The sequence below is a fragment of the Vitis vinifera genome, chromosome 17 (assembly GCF_030704535.1).
Source record: "Vitis vinifera cultivar Pinot Noir 40024 chromosome 17, ASM3070453v1".
Lineage (NCBI taxonomy): Eukaryota > Viridiplantae > Streptophyta > Magnoliopsida > Vitales > Vitaceae > Vitis > Vitis vinifera.
Window position 1 is genome coordinate 11,901,020 of NC_081821.1, and position 17,439 is coordinate 11,918,458.

Sequence of the window (17,439 nt, forward strand, 5' to 3'; positions counted from 1 at the left end):
CAAAAGATGATGAACTAGACTTGGGAGGACAAAAGGAAAAGTGATATTCCATTAAAGCTTACTACTTTAATCATTGCACCGATCAAATTATATCCCCTTTAAGTTTTAACTAGAAATTGATGGCTGCATATTTGATGAAGTCCATGAACACAAGGTCGCAAAAAGTGGGACCGCCTTCATCTTCTAGCAGCTCTAAATCTTGTTTTTTAGGTAAGTTACTAGGATTATGTATAATGCAGGGCTAGCTTGTATTTATCTGCATCACATCTTGCCCTTTACTACTGTAAAGAGGCTAGTCATGGGGCCACCATGGCTGTATTCTTATCCAAATCTGCATGGCTTTTAGCTTAAGTTTAGACCATCTTGCAAGTAAGGAACTTGATTCTATTAGGCTTTCTAGGATTATAAATAAGTCTGAGCTTGCTTAAATGTAAAACTACACACACAAAACCAAATCTCCCGCTCTTCCCTACTGACAAAAAGAAGAAAGCCAACAATGGCAGCCACTGCCCAGCCCAACAGAGTGCAGCAACAGCAGCAAGTAGTTAAGGGTAGGGACCATCCAAAGTTCTTGCGGATGAGCGATGACACTACAATGATGAAGCAAATTCAGGCAACTCATACCCCAGATGGTCGAGAGGTTGAGGTCAAGCCTATTGTCCAAGTCATTGAGGACATCCTGAATCATGCCACTCCCGCCATTGATGGGACCCTATATGTATGTATTTAAGCTTTTTCCATGGTTTCTCTTCTTCTCTTATGGATTAATTCTCATGCGTGTTGTGATTTTGTGTAGGGCAACCCTCCACACCTTGAGGCGTTGGAGGACAGGAGCAGTCAGGATGGCCTCCATGGCATCCTAGAAGAACTGGCTTATACTATACAGAAGCTTTCATGCGAGGTTCTGTTGAAGTTTGAACTCAGACTTATAAAGCAAAGTCCATTTGATTGAATGGCTTAGCTAACACTTGTGCACATGTATATGCAGTTATCATGCAAATGCTCGGGTGGAGGGGACGCTCATGCGACGACTATGGCTGTATTCAACATGCTTTCCCACTATTCCTGGGATGCAAAGGTGGTGCTATCCCTGGCTGCATTCGCTGCAAACTATGGGGAGTTCTGGCTGGTCATTCAGCTTTACGCTACAAACCCTCTTGCAAAGTCAGTGGCTCTCCTCAAGCAATTGCCTGACATCATAGAACATGGAAACTCCTTGAAATCCCGGTTTGATGCAGTCACCAAACTTATCAAGGTAATGTTGGACGTGACCAAGAGTATCATTGAGTTCAAGGAGCTACCATCTCTTTACATTTCACCAGACATGCCTCCAATGTCAAGTACCATGGCTCATATCCCCACTGCTGCCTACTGGACCATTCGAGGCATTGTAGCTTGTGCATCCCAGATCATAAGCCTTATAGGCACGAGCAATGAGTAAGTCATCGATGACTACACCTTGTTCAACCTCCAGTTTTTCAGTTCTTCACAGGGCCAGGACTAATCTACAACATCTCTGTCTGTCACACTGACTTCAGGTACACCTCATGGACAACCGAATCATGGGAACTGTCAACCCTGGCTCATAAGGTCAGCAGCATACACGAGCACCTCATACAGCAACTAATTATCTGCCATCAGCATATCGGTGAGGCCTTGGACAAAAGACAATTAACTATTACAAGATACATAAATTGTGTTTGGAGCTAATAAATAAATTTATCTTGGGATGCAGAGGAGAAGAAACAGTTTGAAAGTTACAACAATCTGGTGCGCATTTTTGAAATGCCCCACCTCGACAACCAGAAGGTTTTGAAGACACTGATTTATGCCAAGGAAGATATACAACCACTGCTGCAAGGCAACACCAAGGCAAGGGTTAATTCATAACATGATACTCCATATTTAGTTTCCTATCCTTTTATTCCCAACTAAATGTGACACACTAGTGACAATTTCTATCAATGTGAACAGGTTAATATTGAAATACTAAGGCGAAAGACTGTGCTATTGCTAATATCAGATCTTGATCTTTTGCATGAGGAGATTGTGATTCTCCATAAATTTTATAGAGAACAGATAAAGAGTGATGTTGAGTATGAGGTGGTGTGGCTTTCAGTGGTGGACAGGTCAAAACCATTGACTGAAGAGAATCAAAACAAGTTTCATGAACTGCAAAAGGAGATGCCATGGTACACACTGCTACACCCTTCATTGCTTGAGCCAGCAGTGGTCAGATACATTAAAGAGGTGTGGCATTTCACCAAGAAGGCAATATTGGTGGTATTGGATCTACAAGGAAAAGTAGTATGCCGAAATGCACTCCACATGATGTGGATATGGGGAAATACTGCTTATCCTTTCACTAATTCGAAAGAGGAATCACTTTGGAAGGAGGAAACTTGGAGACTGAAGCTGCTGGTAGATGATATTGATGCAACCATATTTGCTTGGGTAGCCCCATTTTCACAATTCTTTTATAGATACTTCATTTTCATTCATTATATAAACACAGAAGCATGCATACGATTGAATATATAATCTAATTTTAAACAAGAACAAGCCATTCTCACACTTGATACACTGATAATATGGATTATGATTAGTATGAAATTCCTTTGATTACTTTACCAGGTGAACCAGGGGAAATACATTTGCATGTATGGAGGAGTGAACTCTGACTGGATCCTGAACTTTAACACAGCAGCACGGGAAGTTGCAAAGGCTGCAGGCATTCAACTAGAAATGGTTTATGTGGGAAAGAGCAACGCCAAAGAGCAAGTGCGGAAGACCATTACATTTATCGATTCTCGAAGTCTTGGTTACTGCTGGACTGACCCCACTAACATTTGGTTCTTCTGGACTCGAATGGAGAGCATGTTGTACTCGAAGACACAACATGGCAAGACCATTGAGAATGATTCTATATTCGCAGGGGTCCTAACGATGCTTAGCTTTGATGGCAGTGATCAAGGATGGTCTGTGATCTGCCACGGACCTACGGAGATGGCCAAAGCCAAGGGAGACATGATTTTAAAATGCTTTACAGAGTACAGCGATTGGAGCGACAACGTTCAGCAAAATGGTTTCATGCCCGCACTGAATGAGCACCTCCAAAAACTTCACACTCCAGAACATTGCAACCGCCTCATCCTTCCTGGGATCAATGGAGACATCCCAGAAAAGGTGGTCTGTGCAGAGTGCGGCCGCCCAATGGAGAAGTACTTTATGTACCGCTGCTGTACTGATTAAGCTACAGATCCTAGCATGATGTATAACATGCTTATGGTGAAGCCTAATCGTGTTTAAGTTTGATCGAGAGGATTCATATTTTGCACTCGTTTTCATATTACTAGTAGCCTACAACTATGTTTCTGTAGTTTCCAAATGTTTGCATGTATGAAGTGCCTGGGACTCTAGTCCCTCTTTATGCTAGTGTGCTCTAACAACGTGATATGGTTATTAATGATGTTGTGTGAAGGCAATTGAGTACCTCCTGAAACTCTTTCTTTTCTTTTTCATTCTTTAATTTAATTCCTATGTCAATTACTTAGATAGACTGAAGAGTTCAGGTTGGTCAACTACTTAATCAAATTCAATTTAAATCTAGTGGAAGAATTTGATCGAATAGGACATAGGGAATCCTTCTCTCCACAGGGTTAGAAAATGGAGGTTGGAGATAGCGAACTACCCAGTTGAGGCTGCAGCCAAGTTTCGCCTTTTGAACCCAGTGATTTGGAGATGATTCTTTAAAGTTGTTTATGAAGTAGCCGAAAACTGGATTATTTGGCTTAAATGTCTCATTTTAGATACGCTAGAAAGATGTTGTCTAGAAGTTTGCGAAAATGAATACCAGCAATGAAGTGTAATTTGGTGAAGAATAAAGTAGAGGAAAAAAGTTCATGAATGACTGAAAATGGTGCCAAAAGTATGCTATGTGTATGATTTGTTCATATCAAATGACACAAGTTCTGTGGTCAGTCAGTCCCCTTGAGGCATAAAAACGTGAAAAGCAAAACCATTTTCAGGGAAACTTATCCAAGATCGAAGTGGGGGAAAGAGCAATACCTCTGTTAATAAAACCCTTCTGTAAAATTCAGAGGCGGTTTGCCCAATTCTTGAACTGGGAGCTTTTAGAGTCCTTCAATCGGTTCAGCAATGGAGAGCCCTTGCAGGAAAGTTAAAGTAACAGTAAGCCAAAGGTGAGAGAGTTGCTGACATGATTGTTTGAGATAATAAAAGTGAATCAATGAGAATGATGAAGGCAAGCACGTGCATATTGAAAGACGCTTTAAAGTTTGGAACTGAGAATGACTTTGGGAGGTTTTAACAGGAGTGAAATTGAGCACCAAATCATTCAGAAGACTTGGATTAGCAAATGCTTTATCAACAGATTTAAGTGGCAAATGCTTAAATTTTTTCTTCAGACTCCTAGCTGCAGAATAATGAGGCAGACCAGTTAAAGATAAATGCCTCAGATTATTTTCTTGGCTCAGCTTTTTCTGGAAAGAAAAAAGGTGTTTGGGCAGAAAATAACAGAGGCACAAAACTAGCACTTCAATATCTCCAAGGGATGGCTAAATGGGAACTGTGCCATCCTTTTTCCTTTTTATTGGGGTTTTGCTGTTTATGCTTTCAAATTATCTGTCTACAGTTCTATACTAGTTGAATTCGTTTCTTTATTGGTTTGAACATTCAAACTTTCAATTCTGTTATCGTTTTCTATACTACTATGAATTCCTTTATCAGTTTGATTGAACGTTCGAACTTTTAGAAACACCCATCCTCTATAATCTAATCTTAAAGCAAATTGAGGCATTTGTCAGTAAGATTTGTCATGCATGACACATTATCCCTGTTCCTAATCACATTGTTTATGTTTCTCCATTCATGTCGACCACAATCTGATCAAGAACTTCATTCTAACTAATCCTCAATTTATTTCCCTGATTCTTGTAACACAAAATGGGAAAAAAATTTCAAAATAGGAAAATGTCAGCCATTGAAAGCATACAATGACTCAACAAGGTAACTGCAGCATTATAACAAACATGATATGGATCCAATGCCCAACTATCAGTAACAAGCTTGTAAACAAAACCCGAAAAAGGCCAATCAAATGCAAGGTTAAGAATCATTCAAACCTTCAATCATCATCACCAATAAGTGCATTACTGATTCTGCAACCAAAGAAATATTCAAAAAAAAAAGAAAAAGATTTGTGGCAAGAAAATGTTGTCCCCTCAAGCATGCCCTCCAATATGAAATCCACCTACATATATATATATATACAGAGTATACACAAATTGAAAGCCTGTAACTTCATGCTAAAGCCCCAACAATTATTCAAGTAAGGAATAAAATTCCTCAATATTTCTCTTTTTCTTTTGCCCACACTTTTCTCTTTGTTGGAACAATCAACCTTCACCATGATCATCATCATGAAGCGTCTTGCTCAATTTGTATAGCATCGATCATATATATGAATTGTTATATCTCTGAGAGGAAAAAAGAAAAAAAAAGAAGCAAGAATTTGGTGCATAAATATAACTTCAATTCTAAGGCAACAACTTAGAAAACTTTATCATTTCTTCTAATGAAAGATTCAAACAACAAATCTTCAAAGCATTCCTGCACTTTGAGCTTAACTTTAGACAAACCTTCTATTTAGTATTGAAAACCCTGAGATAACTCCCCAAATTGAGAGAAAAAAAAGGTATAAATTCAAGGATTTCATTTTTTTTTATATTAAAAAAGTGAAATAAACTCTTTTAATTTATTTTTAAATTTTGATAGTAAAATTTAAGAAAAATATAAGTATCAAATATTTTAGATTCTAAAATTTGTTTTGAACATATTCAATGACATTTATATTCCACCTATGCCTTACAATGTATTGTTGGGCTAAGTTTGTCTAGCCCATGAAAATTTTCTAAGCTCATATATTAAGCTATTTTATATTTGGGTATTTTTTAGGGAAAATCATCTAACTATACATCAACTACAAAAAAATATGAGATTTTGGAACTTTTCTTTTTTCTTTTTAATTTTGGTGTAAAATGGGAAAAAATATTGTCTATTCATGTACTCCAATAGTGCTTTCAAATTTGTTCTACAATTACCCTCAAAAGTAAAGGACAAAATACACATCAATTTAATACCATCTCTTAACAAGTACATGTGTCATTTATTTTTATTATTTTTCTCACATCAATATATTTCCCTTACCACTTGTCACGTTTCCACTTTTTTTTTTTTTTCCCTTTCCTGCCAACCATAATCCATTGTCACCTATTATAGTTTTTTTATTTTTTTTATTTTTCTTTTTTTCCTTTATATTCTTTTTAATATGTTCGTGCATTTTCTCATAAAACTTCTTTAATTTTAATTTATTTTTACTCTCTAATTTGTCTATATTTATTGATTTTAATTATTTTTTTGACATATTAAACTTAAAATGATAATATATAATAAATAATTAATATAAAAAATTAAATAAAAACAAAATATATAATGTAAAAAAATGATAATATTATCCCACAAATAATAATGATTTTAAATATTAATTATAATAATACATTTTATAAATTAAGGTTTAAATTTAAAATTTTCCATTTTATTATTTAGAAGTTTATGATATGAGATTTTTTATATTAATACTAAACAAAAGATTTATTTATTTTGTAAATCCTATCACATGTAAAAGTAAAAATATCATTGTAATACTATTTTATTATTTACATTATTTTTCTTTTAATTTCCATTTTAAATTTATCATATCAAAATCACAATAAGTGATGGTGCTTTTATCATTTTTCTTATGATTTTAAATTGATTGTGGATCTAACCTTTTTTTTTTTTTTTTGTTAAAATCTTTAATTTTGAATTAAAATAAAATATAAAAGAAAAATATATTTTTCATAAAAAATTGTATTTAACCTTTTATATTAATTTCATAAAAAAATAGATACATCTTTAAAAAATAGGTAAATTAATGCTTAGGAGAATCGGAAACACTATCATACTTATCATGGTGTATATATTCCTTTAGAACCCTTGATAAGTAATTGGAGGTCTTTGCCCACCCCAAAAAGAACTTTGGGATCCTAGGTATATCCATTCTTAGAGGAACCAAGACCCTTATTTTCATTTTCATGGTTCATATATTCCTTTGGAGGCCCTTGAGAAAGAATTAGAGGTTATTCCCCACCCTAAAACGGACATTGGAACCCAAGGTACATCCTAAAGACAATTTGGTACATCATTTATAAAATTTGGTACATATTTCATAAAATTTGGCACATCTTTAAAACAATTTTGTACATCCAATCTATGAGCTACCAGGACCTCTATATCATTACCCATGGTTTGTTTATTTCTTTAGGGATCTTTAGGAAGTAATTAGAGGTCGTTCCCTACTCAGAAACGAACTTTGGAACCCTAGGTACATCCTTAAGGAAATTTGGTACATCATTAAGAAATTTTGGTACATCCAATCCTCGGGCTATCGAGACCTCTATCTATCTTCCCATGGTCCATATTATCCTTTGAGGATCCTTAGGTAGTGATTGAAGGTCATTCCCCACATTGGAACAAACTTTGGCACTCTTAGTACATCCTTTACAAAATTTGGTACATCCTTAAAAATATTTGGTACATACTTGAGCTGTTGAAACCTCTATCTTATTACCCATGGTCCGTTTATTCCTTTAGGGATATTTGGGAAGTGATTGGAGATCGTTCCCTACTCCGAAATGGACTTTGGAACCTTAGGTACATCATTGAGAAAATTTGATACATCCAATCCTTGAGCTAACGGAACACTTATCTCCATTTCCATAGTTCATTTCTTCCTTTGGAGACCCTCAAGAAGTTATTGAAGGTCGTTTCCCACCTCATAATGGACTTTGGCAACATTGGTACATCCTTTACAAAATTTGGTACTTCCTTCACAAAATTTGGTACATTATGAAGGATGTACCAAGGGTTCCAAAGTGCATTCTGAGGTGGGGATCGACCCCCAGTAACTTCCTTATGGGTTCCAAAATTAAATCATGTATCATCTATGTTTAGATGGGGGACCCGGAAATAATAGAATCAGATGTACCAAATTTAATGAAGGATGTACCAAATTTTGTGAAGGATGTACCAAGCGTTCCAAAGTGCTTTTCGAGGTGAGGATTGGCCCCCAATCACTTCCTTATGGGTTCCAAAATAAAATCATGGACCATCCATGTTCAGATGGGGGTCCCGGAAACAATAGGATCGGATGCACCAAATTTAATGAAGGATGACCAAATTTTGTGAAGGATGTACCAAGGGTTCCAAAGTGCATTCCGAGATGGGGATCGGCCCCCAATAACTTTCTTATGGGTTTCTAAATGAAAGTATGGACCATCCTTGTTCAGATGGGGGTCCCGAAAGCGATAGGATCAGATGTACCAAATTTAAGGAAGGATGTACCAAATTTAATGAAGGATGTACCAAATTTTTTGAAAGATGTACCAAGGGTTCCAAAGTGCATTCCGAGGTGGGGATCGACCCCCAATAACTTTTTTATGGGTTTATAAATGAAATTATGGATCATCCATGTTTAAATGGGGGTCCCGGAAGTGATAGGATCAGATGTACCAAATTTTGTAAAGGATGTACTAAGGGTTCTAAAGTACATTTTAAGGTGGGGATCAACCCCCATTCACTTTCTTATGGGTTTCTAAATGAAATTAAGGACCATCCATGTTTAGATGGGGGTCCCGAAAGCAATAGGATCAGATGTACCAAATTTAATTAAGGATGTACCAAATTTTGTGAAGAATGTACCAAGGGTTCCAAAGTGCATTCTGAGATGGGGATTGGCTCCTAATAACTTTCTTATGGGTTCTAAAATGAAATCATGGACCATCCATGTTTAGATGGGGGACCCGGAAGCAATAGGACCAGATGTACCAAATTTAATAAAGGATGTACCAAATTTGTAAAGGATGTACCAAATTTTGGTGAACAATGTACCAAGGGTTCCAAAGTGCGTTCCAAAGTGGGGATCGCCCCTCAATCTCTTCCTTATGGGTTCCAAAATGAAATCATGGACCATCCATATTCAGATGGGGGTCCCGAAAGTAATAGATTCGGATGCACCAAATTTAATGAATGATGTACCAAATTTTGTGAATGATGTACCGAGGATTCCAAAGTGCGTTCCGAGGTAGAGATCGACCCCCAATAACTTTCTTATGGGTTTCTAAATGAAATTATGGACCATCCATGTTTAGATGGGGGTCCCGAAAGTGATAAGACCAGATGTACCAAATTTAAGAAATGATGTATCGAATTTAATGAACGATGTACCAAATTTTGTGAAGGATGTACCAAGGGTTCCAAAGTGCGTTCCGAGGTGGGGATCGACCCCCAATCACTTTATTATGGTTTCTAAATGAAATTATGGACCATCCATGTTCATATGGGGGTCCCGGAAATGATAGGATCAGATGTACCAAATTTTGTGAATGATGTACTAAGGGTTCCAAAGTACGTTTCAAGGTGGGGATCGACCCCCATTCATTTTATTATGGGTTTCTAAATGAAATTATGGACCATTCATGTTCAAATGGGATCCCGAAATTAATAGGATCAGATGTACCAAATTTAATGAAGGATGTACCAAATTTTCGGCCCCCAATCACTTTCTTATGGGTTTTTAAATGAGATTATGAATCATCCATGTTTAGATGGGGGTCCTAAAAGCGATAGGATCAGATGCACCAAAATTTGGGAATGATGTACCAAGGGTTCCAACATGCGTTCCGAGGTGGGAATCGGCCCCCAAACACTTCCTTATGGGTTTCGAAATGAAATTATGGACCATCCATGTTCAGATGGGGGTCGCGGAAGTGATAAGATCCGATGTACCAAATTTAATGAAGAATGTACCAAATTTGGTGAATGATGTACCAAGGGTTCCAAAGCGTGTTTCAAGGTGGGGATCGACCCCTAATAACTTTCTTATGGGTTTCTAAATGAAATTATGGACCATCCATGTTCAGATGGGGGTCCCGAAAGCGATAGGATCGGATGTACCAAATTTTGTGAAGGATGTACCAAGGGTTCCAAAGTGTGTTCTGAGGTGGGGATCGACTCCCAATAACTTTCTTATGGGTTTCTAAATGAAAGTATGGACCATCCATGTTCAGATGGGGGTCCTGAAAGTGATAGGATCAGATGTACCAAATTTAATGAAGGATGTACCAAGGGTTCCAAAGTGCATTCCGAGGTGGTGATCGACCCTCAATCACTTTCTTATGGGTTTCTAAATGAAATTATGGACCATACATGTTTAGATGGGGGTCCCGGAAGTGATAGGATCAGATGTACCAAATTTTGTGAATGATGTACCAAGGGTTCCAAAGCGTTTCGAGGTGGGAATCGACCCCTAATCACTTTCTTATGGGTTTCTAAATGAAATTATGGATCATCCATGTTCAGATGAGGGTTGTGGAAGCAATAGGATCATATGTACCAAATTTTGTGAAAAATGTACCAAGGGTTCCAAAATGCGTTCCAAGGTTGGGATCGACCCCCAAACACTTCCTTATGGGTTTCTAAATGAAATTATGGACCATCTATGTTCAAATGGGGGTCCATAATTTCATTTAGAAACCCATAAGAAATTTATTAGGGGTCAATCCCCACCTCAGAACACACTTTCAAACCCTTGGTACATCCTTCACAAAATTTGGTACATTCTTCATTAAATTTCGTACATCCTTCCTTAAATTTGGTATGTCTGATCCTATCGCTTCCAGGACCCCCATCTGAACATGGATGGTCCATAATTTCATTTAGAAACCCATAAGAAAGTTATTGGGGGCCGATCCCCACCTCATAATGCACTTTGGAACCCTTGGTACATTCTTCACAAAATTTGGTACATCCTTCATTAAATTTGGTACATCTGATCCTATCGCTTCCGGGACCCCCATCTGAACATGGATGGTCCATAATTTCATTTAGGAACCCATAAGAAAGTGATTGGGGGCCGATCCCCACCTCAGAATGCACTTTGGAACCCTTGGTACATCCTTCACAAAATTTGGTACATCCTTCATTAAATTTGGTACATCCGATCCTATCGCTTCCGAGATCCCCATCTGAACATGGATAGTCCATAATTTCATTTAGAAACCCATAAGAAAGTGATTGGGGACCGATCCCCACCTTGGAACGCACTTTGGAACCTTTGGTACATCCTTCACAAAATTTGGTACATCCTTAACAAAATTTGGTACATCCGATCCTATTGCTTATGGGACCCCCATCTGAACATGGATGGTCCATGATTTCATTTTGGAATCCATAAGAAAGTGTCTAGGGGCCGATCCCCACTTCAGAACGCACTTTGGAACCCTTGGTACATCCTTCACAAAATTTGATACATTCTTCATTAAATTTGGTACATTCTTCATTAAATTTGGTACATCCCATCCTATCGCTTTCGGGACCCACATCTGAACATGGATGGTCCATAATTTCATTTAGAAACCCATAAGGAAGTGTTTGGGGGCCGATCCCCACCTCGAAACGCACTTTGGAATCCTTGGTACATCCTTCACAAAATTTGGTACATCCTTCATTAAATTTGGTACATTCGATCTTATTGTTTCCGGGATCCATATCTAAACATAGATGGTCCATGATTTCATTTTGAAACCCATAAGGAAGTGATTATGGGTCGATCCCTACCTCGGAACGCACTTTGGAACCTATGGTACATCCTTCACAAAATTTGGTACATCCTTCATTAAATTTGGTACATCTGATAATGAAGCTGAATATGAGGCTATCCTCACCGAGCTGAGCCTTGCCCTAACTTTGTCGGCATCCAAGCTTGAAATATGCAGTGACTTCCAACTCTTCATTGGACAAATTCAAGGAGAATATGAAGCCAAGGACGAGCTCATGGCTCGGTATCTTTCAAAAGTTCGAATTGGCATAGACAAATTGAACAAGTGGGCCGTCAAGAGAATCCCTCGCTTAGAAAAGACACAGGTTAATGCCTTAGCTGGAATAACTACTACTTTCCCCGTAAAAGAAGCGATATTATTGCTCATCTACCTTCAGGTCGTGTCATTCGTAGCAGTCGCACCCGTGTGCAATACCAATGAGGCAGGCGTTAGTTGAATGAACGAAATCGAGACATACCTCAAGACCGAAGATCTTCCTAAAGAAAGCAAGCGAGCTCATAAGATCCGAGTGCAAGCTGCCCACTTCACCCTGATAGAGGGAAGCTTCTACAGACGATCTTTTGGAGATCCTTACCTCAGATGCTTAAACGACACGGAGGCATAGTATGTGCTGGCAGAACTACAAGAAGGTGTATGTGGTAATCATGTAGGGGGTAAACCTTAGCACACCGTGCTCATTTGCACGGGTACTATTGGCCCACCATGAAACAAGACGCTGCGAACTATGTCAAGATATGTGATCAATGCCAAAAGCATGCCCCTATTCCTCACATGCCCTCAGAGGTCCTTAATCTGGTCACAGGCCCTTGGTCATTCGCATAAAGGGGAATAAACATAGTTGGCCCCCTACCTGTTGTTGCCGCCTAGAAAAAATTCCTTCTTGTGGCCACTGACTATTTCAACAAGTGGGTAGAGACCGAAGCCTATGCCAACATCAAAGATAAAGACGTCTCCAAGTTTGTTTGGAAGAACATCATTTGTCGGTTCGGGATCTCGCAAGCGATCGTAGCTGATAATTGACCACAATTCGACAACATTGCTTTTATGACCTTTTGTTCGAAACTGAAGATAAAAAAATCTATACTCTACTCCATGCCATCCTCAAAGCAACGGGCAAGCAGAAGCAACAAACAAGACCCTGCTCTCTGCACTAAAGAAAATGCTGGAAAAAACCAAAGGAATGTGGGTAGATGAACTACCCGGGATCCTGTGGACCTATCGAACAACGCCCAGATGATCAATAGAAACTAATCTCTTTACCCTTGCCTATGGGATGGATGCAATTATCCCAACAGAGGTAGGCAGGCCCACAACCCGGACTACCGTCCAAGGCCAGAGGGACGAGAATCTGGAACTTGAAAGACACCTAGACTGGGCAGACGAAGCAAAAAGGAAAGTAGCCATCCTGATGGCGTCCTATCTACAAAGAGCTATTTCCCATTACAATAGGAAAGTTCGGCTACGTGCCTTTAGGATTGGGACCCTAGTCCTTAGAAAAGTCTTTGAGAACACGGTAAAAAAAGGAGTTGGAAAAGTTTTATTATATAAATCCAAATAAAATTTTGAAACAACCTTTTCCTACTTCCATATTAAGATTCCTAGAACAAAATTAGCCACAAGTGTAAAAAGTCTTATTGAGTTTAAAAATAAAACTTTTAAATTCTTTAAAATTGATCCAAATAGAGCCTAAATTAAGGAGATGTTTTTATGGAAATAAATCTCATATTTAGCTTTAAATAATTTTCTTAAATTTTAAAAATTTTCAACATAATTAAAATTGATAACTAGTAGAAAAGGACTTCATATTATAATTTGAATACCTAATTTTAAAAAAATAAAATAAAAAATGGGAGACTAATTTCAAAAAATCTATGAATAATTAATAAAAGATTGGAAATGTAACATTATAGTTAGAGGTGCAACTTGAGCAAGTTAGCTCAACCCAACCCAAACCCAATCTAACGTTTAGGTAGGTTTGAACGATCAATTTCAATACTTGGGTTGAACTTGATATGGACCCACATTTTTCACATGTGTCCTCACTCAATTGAGTGACTCACTTTTTATTGTGAAAAACTTATTTTTGAAAAATTGGAGTCGCCACTTATTTTGTTTATTTTTAAAAGGAAAACAAAATAAGAAACAAAATCCTAAGTGACTCATTTTGAAAGGAAAAACATGTTTATAAAAGCCGAATCTAGATTTGGGGGTTAGGTTACTTATCAAGAAGGTACTACAAGGTAGCACCCCTCTAAGCCCTAAATAGGTCTCTACTAAACAAGTTGAGGGAACTAAGACAATTGGCTAATAGACCAATATATACAAAGATACAAAATCAAGTATAAACAAGGAAATGATGATGTAGAACTAAAGAACACTCAAAGCAAGGCATGCATATCAAACAAATAAATCAAGAAAGGAATGAAGTATACCTCAATAATACCTAAAGTAGGGCAACCACTTACATGGAAAAGGGGGTTAGCCCACAAGCAAGATAAGATATATAAAATCATAACAAGGGCTACCAAACATATACAATATATATACAACTCAAATAAGGAAGTCAGAGCCAACTAAACTAACATTAAAATGGATTAAACACACCAAACATGCACAAAGATCATATCAAGATAGCAAGTGTACAATCACAATGTAAATCCAAATAAAATAGTAAAAATGGGGATATGATATAAAGGAAGGCTTGTCTAACATGTAAAAGGTGTCTACAATACAAATCAAGGTCAAAAGAGACCAAAAGAATGCAAAAAAGAACTGAATTAGAAAGTTTGTACAAGATATATAGAAGTTGCACAATAAGTAGGCATTCACAAAATAAATCAGAATAAAATAATTAGAGATGAAATAAAAAAGACATACACAATGTTGTCAAAGTGTCTAGAGTACAATCCAAAAAACCAAAGTGCCTAAATATGTGCCAATTATCTAAGATTTTATTAAATACATTATTGCTTAAAAATATGGCAGAATAGAAAGTCATGACAAAATGGAATATTTTGTCATGCTTAAAGGGTAAGATAAAATCAAAATAAAAATTTTAAATTATATTCAAAGTTCTAAAACGCATTAAAAATTTCTATGAAGCTCAAACATAAACCAGTTATCCTAGATTTCAAAGAATGTATCACAACTCAAGATTTAGATTAACACAGTAAGCAAGGAGAGATGGAATTAATTCTCAAGCTTGAAAATAGATTTTTGAGTGAAACCAAAACCCAAAACCTTATTTATGAAGTTTAATACACATAAAAAATATCTAAAATAATTAAAAACCCATGAGATAATATAGAATTGCAAAAACATTTTGGAAGTAAAAAATAGAGAAGAATTTGGACACTTGGAAAAACCAATTTATTCAACAAGTTTGGAAAAGACTTTTTAAAAAAAAATATTTAATATATTTAAGAAGTCTAAACATCATACAAGCCCCAAGAATATTTTTAAATAAGTCAAAAAGTCTAGATTTATAGAAACATTTTGGGTGTCCAAATTACGATAATGAGTGAATTTTGAAAATCAAAGCATGTAGGCTTTATCTAAATCCCAAATTAATTTATATAGATTAATTCATATCTTCAACATTAATGATCATGGAAGGAAGTTCATGAGGGCTAGATATGATCTCATTAAATTAAGATTTGTGAGAGTTATCTTTGTTTCAAAAATCAAGAAAATCTAAAAATTATAAATTTGAAAAATGAGTGATGTAGGTCAAAGAAAAAAGCCACAGACCAATCCACAAGGCATTCAATAATTTTCAACCCTCAAATGAGTATGAAATTGAGTTTAAAAGAGGTATGGAGGGCCAAATTAACACTCAAGCATAAAAAGAGGTGTTGAATTCACAAAAAAAATACCCATAAATGAGGATGTTCTCATATGAAATCATCCATTATGTACCAAGAATATGGCAGTCATTAATGACCACAAAATGACCATAATCTCTAACCCCAATTGATCATAAAAATAAATTCAAAAGGGTTGACAATGGTCTTCTAAAATTTAGTTTGAAAAGGCTTTCCAAAAACCATAAAAAATCATCAAAGCAACTATCAATTATTTCAAGCATAATAGTGATATCAAAGCCTATGGAAAAAGGTTTGACCTTGGCCATGAAAAATACTATTAAATATGCTTGAAATCTCATTCAAAGAGGGTTTGAAAATGAATTTTACAACTGTATTTGAAAAGAAAATCAAAAAGGGTCAAAAGAGGCTTCAAAAGGTATTTTCTATGAAAAATCACTTTGGCAAATAAACAAACACTTATAACTCTCCAAATTTATTTCAAAATCAATCAAATAGGTTTTCAAAAATCATTAAAATGAAGAAGAAAACTAAAATTCCCAAAAGATGAAATCAAAAGAAAACAAGGATTTCAAATCCTAACAAAGCCACATCTCATGAGTTGATCAATGGGCTTGATAATGTGTAAAAATACCCCAAAGGGGTCAAAATCAAATCAAACCTAACTTCAAAACCACTATATAGCAAGGCAAATCAAATATTAAATCATTCCTCAAGCAATCAAGGAGAATCAAGAGAAAAAGAGAACATTTATAGATCATGAACAAAGAAATCAACAATCTAATGTGTGGCATCCAATATCCACACCCAACAAATATTTATTCTCAAAGAATCAAAAGAAAAGAATAATGAACTATAAATGAAAGATAAGAAATGAAATTAAACCATACTTAAAAAGTTTTCTTTACACAAGTAACCAAACTTGTTCTTCAAGCAAACTTCCAAGCCAAGAATCCTTCTAGGAGAGCTCCTCTTCTTCATGTCTCAAATTTGGCAAAGTATCCTTAAAATGAGCTCTCAAGGCCCCTTTTTATAGGGTAAGGGTGGGTGGAGATTTGAACATTTGTCCCCATCTTACCTAAAGCTCAAAAACAACTAAAAACCACTCAAACCAAAACTAAATTCAATGGACCTTTAATCTAGGTTTAAAGGTCACCAAAATACTCCTGGGAATGTTAGGAAACCAACAAAAAAATGGTACTCGAATCAGAATTAAAATGGGCCCAAAACAGCAAAAACATGATGAATCAATAGAGGAAACCAATTGGACCAATTGGTTTGACTAGTTGAACCAATTCCCCATATTTAGTTTCACCTTAATACGGTCTCAAGTCACCAAAAAGAGATCGATTGAAATCTAAATGCTCCAAAACTTTGGAAAAACGTAAGGTACCTTTAAAGTCACACTAAGGATTAAAAAAACTCCTCAAAGATTTCAAAAGCGGCTTAAGAATCAATGTCAAATTGCGTCACAGACAGACCGCTAAGGAACGCAATGAACAATTAAGAAAAAAAGAATGTTAAGTGCATACTACACGAAAGCATAAGGCGAGGGGTAACAACTCTAATAAAAATCATGTGTTATAAGGACAACATAGAGGGTCTACACTTGGATTAGGTTTATTCAACTCTAGCTCAATTTGGGTTGGGCTTGGGCCAAGGTTCAAACAACCCGAGCCTAACCCAAACCTAATTTAATGTTTTATAATATTTATAATGTATATTATCCTATATAATAATATTTATTTTCTTTAAGAAAAAAATATTAAATTATATTACATCATACATTTTTTCATTTTTATCGAAAAATATATAAATTTATTTTTACATTTTTATTATATCCTGAAATTTTCTTTTATTTACTAGTTGTTGTTATC

At 36.2% G+C, this 17,439-nt stretch overlaps 1 protein-coding gene across 1 annotated transcript; it reads left to right on the forward strand.

Moving 5' to 3' along the window:
* Nucleotides 1-449: 449 nt before the first annotated feature.
* LOC100243366 (protein SIEVE ELEMENT OCCLUSION B) lies at nucleotides 450-3,480 on the forward strand. Its single transcript, XM_010664766.3, has 7 exons — nucleotides 450-718; nucleotides 797-901; nucleotides 989-1,437; nucleotides 1,539-1,648; nucleotides 1,736-1,872; nucleotides 1,975-2,454; nucleotides 2,635-3,480. Exons 1-7 carry the CDS (start codon nucleotides 497-499, stop codon nucleotides 3,250-3,252), a joined length of 2,121 nt encoding a protein of 706 aa, XP_010663068.1. The 5' UTR covers nucleotides 450-496; the 3' UTR covers nucleotides 3,253-3,480.
* The last annotated feature ends 13,959 nt before the right edge of the window (nucleotides 3,481-17,439 follow it).